Source organism: Rhopalosiphum padi, chromosome 1, assembly GCF_020882245.1.
Source record: "Rhopalosiphum padi isolate XX-2018 chromosome 1, ASM2088224v1, whole genome shotgun sequence".
Classification (NCBI taxonomy): domain Eukaryota; kingdom Metazoa; phylum Arthropoda; class Insecta; order Hemiptera; family Aphididae; genus Rhopalosiphum; species Rhopalosiphum padi.
Genome location: NC_083597.1, coordinates 23,200,361 through 23,204,550, shown reverse-complemented (window position 1 = coordinate 23,204,550; position 4,190 = coordinate 23,200,361). Strand labels below are relative to the sequence as shown.

The following is a 4,190-nucleotide window of genomic DNA, read 5'->3' as shown; positions in this document are numbered from 1 at the left end:
TTCATTATGTGAAAAACGAGAATATTCACAAAAAAAAAACAAAATTAATTTTAAGAATATATAATTTGATTATATAATTTTTAACGAAATTTTTCAATTATTATTTCATACATTTTTGTGCTAACAGACCGAATCAGCGCGTTCTGGATCGTTTTTTATTGTATAATATGTAATGATTTATCATAGAATTTAAATTAAACACATCTATTACAATGACTTATTCTATGACGATGTTCACTTGACTTGGTTTTCTTACATTATTTTATTTAATTCACTTTTTAATATTTTAGATGAAAACAAAAATAATATGTAGCTAATTACTAAAAATTAATTTTCATATTTATCAATTTATTATTGATAATAAATATTAATATGTATAAATGTATATAATATAAGTTCTATGGGATATCAATTTAAACTATTTGAAGTATCTATTTTATTGAAATATTAATTCATGGTTTTCGCCGAAAGTATTATTTGAAAATTATATTTGGTATATTATGTTTTATAATGGAGGATCGGAAATCTATAAAAAGTGATATGATATTTAAATTGTTCACTGTATAAAATAAACTTATTTTGTAATATATTTATATATGTTATAATAAACATGAAGGTGTAATAATATATACTTTGAAAGCGATGTCCATTCAAGCACTTGACGAAATTTGTTCTCTTTGACATTTAGATTAGAACACATGCCTCTACTATAAATAGGTTTTGACAGCAGTAGAGTTTGGCTTTTGCAATTAGCCGGTATACCGGAACAACTAATCTAACCAATAATTCATATACATGAACAATATTTAGTGTCAATTTAATATATAATACTAAATTTTGTAGTTAAATTACCTACACACTCTTTTATTTATTTTATTTTTTTGTTTAATTGTAATATTTAAATTATTAACTATCAATAATACATTTCCAAATTAAATTAGCATTACTAAAATAAATATGGCTAAATTCAATAGAAAACTTCAAGTTACGGTAAGACCACAAAAGAGACCAAATTTACCGAAAGCTGCAGTTAACATATTAACTAGGTGGCTTGAAGAAAATTGCACAAACCCCTATCCGACCGAGTCAACGAAGAAAATTTTGATGGAAGTTACAAACCTTACTAAAAATCAAGTACTAGATATAATTAATACATATATTTATTATACTTTTACTTAATAATACAAAATAAATAATAATAATATGTTTCAAAAATGTTCTAATCTTATAGATTTACAATTGGTTCATTAATAGTCGTCGTAGAATTCTTCCAAATATTTTAAAGGAAAAGGATATAGACAAAAGTCTAATACTATTGAAAATTAAAAAGTTCACGTGTTTCACTCGCAACAGTTTTGCTCATCATTTTGAAAAGAAAACTCAATGGTATGAATACTATAAATATAATTAAGATTTAAAAGTTTAAAATAAACCTACGTATAGTGTCCTGCGCTATAATGAGATAATCAATATTAATAAGTATAATAATAACATGAAAGTAATAATGAATTATCTATATATTTGTATTTTAATAACTTAAAAAGTTAAAAATAATAATCATAATTCATAATATAGATTAAGAAGACAGATAAGGAGTTTAGATGCTTAAACATTAGAACACAAGCATAAAACCTCCTTCAAATATATATATTTTCATGGTACATGGAATTTCAAATTTTATTTTAGAAAAATATTGATTTAATAATATTTTTTATCGTGTCTAATGTAACCTCTTAGATCAGTAATAATCTAATATAACTTTTACTTTGAGACAGGTTTCTGGACTTCTGGTAGTCTATCTAGTACTAGTTGATAAAAAGTAAAAATCTTCACTAGTTTAAAAAATAGTAACCAATTTATATCGATTTTCTTATTTTGTACCTAGTTATAATTAAAAAACAAATAATCGAAGTTATTTAAAATTTTCACCAAATCTAAAATTATTACTATTTTCTATACAAGGTTTCATTTTCATTTTTCCAAACAAATTTTAAACTATTTATAAACATTTGAAATTTTGATTTTTTTTTTTTAAATTTTCTTAAGTTATTTTTTGCTTGGTTAAAAACTTGAAAATTTATTAAGTATTCAATTTTTATAGCTAAAGCTTTAAAATTTAATTTAAGATTCATCATAAGTGTTTCTTACGAACTCCTAAAATCTAATCCATGCATAAGCAAACATTTTTTTTTATAGATATTTTGAATTTCAAATTTTAACTAAATTGAATATTTTTGGTATTTTTTTGAAATTCAAAAACATTCCTGTGCATTTAAAATGTTTGCGTGTGCTGCCATGTCACTATATATAATGACATTTATGAAATATTTAGATTTATTTTAAGCCATTTCCTATTTATAGTTTATATATATACCGTATTACTTATAGTAAAATAAACTACTAATAAATAGCTATATAAGATAAATTTTAATGTAATATACTTTGTAATATAGCTTTCAGACTGCTTAGTCTTTGCTCCGAATCTTCATCTTTGTACCTAGACAATAATTTTATTATTAAATTCAAATTTAACATATCCATTACAATGACTTACTCAATGGCGTGGTATCTCAACTCCTACTTTACAGAAGAATGACTACCTATCCTTTTTCTTAATACATATATTGGGGAAATTAAACATAACTACAACAATAGATAAATTCCCTTAATTATAACATATAATGATCACGTTTGACTGTCTGAATAACTTATATAAGTTATTTAATATCTTTCTTCTATTATAGTATACCCGGTGGCGAATTTTTTTTTTTTTTGGTGGTGGGAGGAGGGTTGTCCTCTATTTCTGTAGACCCACCGAATTAAAAAAAAAAAAAAATAGCCCAGTTTATTAGTATTCTACTCATTCCTATATATCAAAATATTTATATCCAAGTTGCAAAAAAAAATGTACTTATTTTATTAGATCTGATGACACGTTTTAAGGTATATTTTTAAGCTAAGTTGACAGTTTATTTGGAATATCCAGAAATTATTCCAATTTTACCGGATCATTAAGGATATTTTGGACACTCATTCTCTTTAAAAGTCACTCAAAATACGCCATTATGGCCTACTTATGTTTGTCATTTATAACTTATAAGTTATAAGTTTATTATAGCGAATATTCAATATTATTACTTAATTATTAAAAATCAATTTTCAGTGATATAATTTATTGTCTATATTTTAAACCGAAGTAGTCATTGCGGGTACTTTATGTTAAATTATAATTTATAATATTGAATTTTAGATATTAGAAGCAATTTTTTTTTTCAATGACCTAATTATTATTTAAAAAAAAATCTAATATTAATATAGCATATTTTGTATTTATGTAGGTAAGTAGGTAGGTACTTAATATTACTGATACCAATGATACCTGTTATTCACGGTTAGGTCAGAGTGCCTAATATTATTTTAATTTTATTATGTTTCAGTGAATATTAACAATAGTCTATTTTAACTTTATTATCAATAGAAAATATACGCGTGTGACTAAATATTAAAACATCAATCAGGAATTTAATTAAGTATTTTTAATTACATTTTTTTTTAGTAAAACAACCAAAAAATTGTTTGAATCTGAAAGTATTATTGAACCCAAAAACGAAGATTACAATTTGCAATTACTCGCAGAAGTGGCCACCAAATTGCCACGAATAACATGTACATCATAATATATATATTTATACACTATTTTTATGTGTAGTTAGTCAATAGGTTTATATTATAAGCATTTATTTGTTTTTAATTATAAGTGTATTTTTTAAGTAGGTACAGTAAATAAATACCTACGGGATACGATTGTTATCTTATTAGTTACCTATTACTTATTAGGTACCTTCTTACGATTTAAATCATATAATAAGTGTAACTCTCTTTAAATAAAAGATAACAGTTGTGATATACTGATAAATTTACTTCGATGAAATGTATAGTAGAATAATACTTATTACACAATATATTATAATATATTAATATACAATAATGTACAAATAATTAATAAAGTTCAAATACGTGTAACTAAAACAATTTTTAACAAATCTATCTACGGAACACGGAAGAAACTAATATTTTATCGTTATTAATTATTTTGATTTATTGACCATTATACCTATTACCTAAATAGTAAATATAAAAATTGTGTGTTTATGTAATAAATAATATATAAAGACTTATATAATACACGC

At 23.0% G+C, this 4,190-nt stretch overlaps 1 protein-coding gene across 1 annotated transcript; it reads left to right on the top strand.

Moving 5' to 3' along the window:
• Window positions 1–730: 730 nt before the first annotated feature.
• LOC132917033 (homeobox protein TGIF2-like) lies at window positions 731–4,190 on the top strand. Its single transcript, XM_060977545.1, has 3 exons — window positions 731–1,134; window positions 1,232–1,386; window positions 3,557–4,190. The coding sequence occupies exons 1-3, from the start codon at window positions 958–960 to the stop codon at window positions 3,675–3,677; spliced, it is 453 nt and encodes a 150-aa protein (XP_060833528.1). The 5' UTR covers window positions 731–957; the 3' UTR covers window positions 3,678–4,190.

Coding starts and splice junctions, on each gene's coding strand:
- LOC132917033 (XM_060977545.1), top strand. CDS start 958: ATGGCTAAATTCAATAGAAAACTTCAAGTTACGGTAAGACCACAAAAG. Junction 1,135..1,231: donor CAAACCTTACTAAAAATCAA/GTACTAGATATA, acceptor CTAATCTTATAG/ATTTACAATTGGTTCATTAA. Junction 1,387..3,556: donor TTTGAAAAGAAAACTCAATG/GTATGAATACTA, acceptor ATTTTTTTTTAG/TAAAACAACCAAAAAATTGT.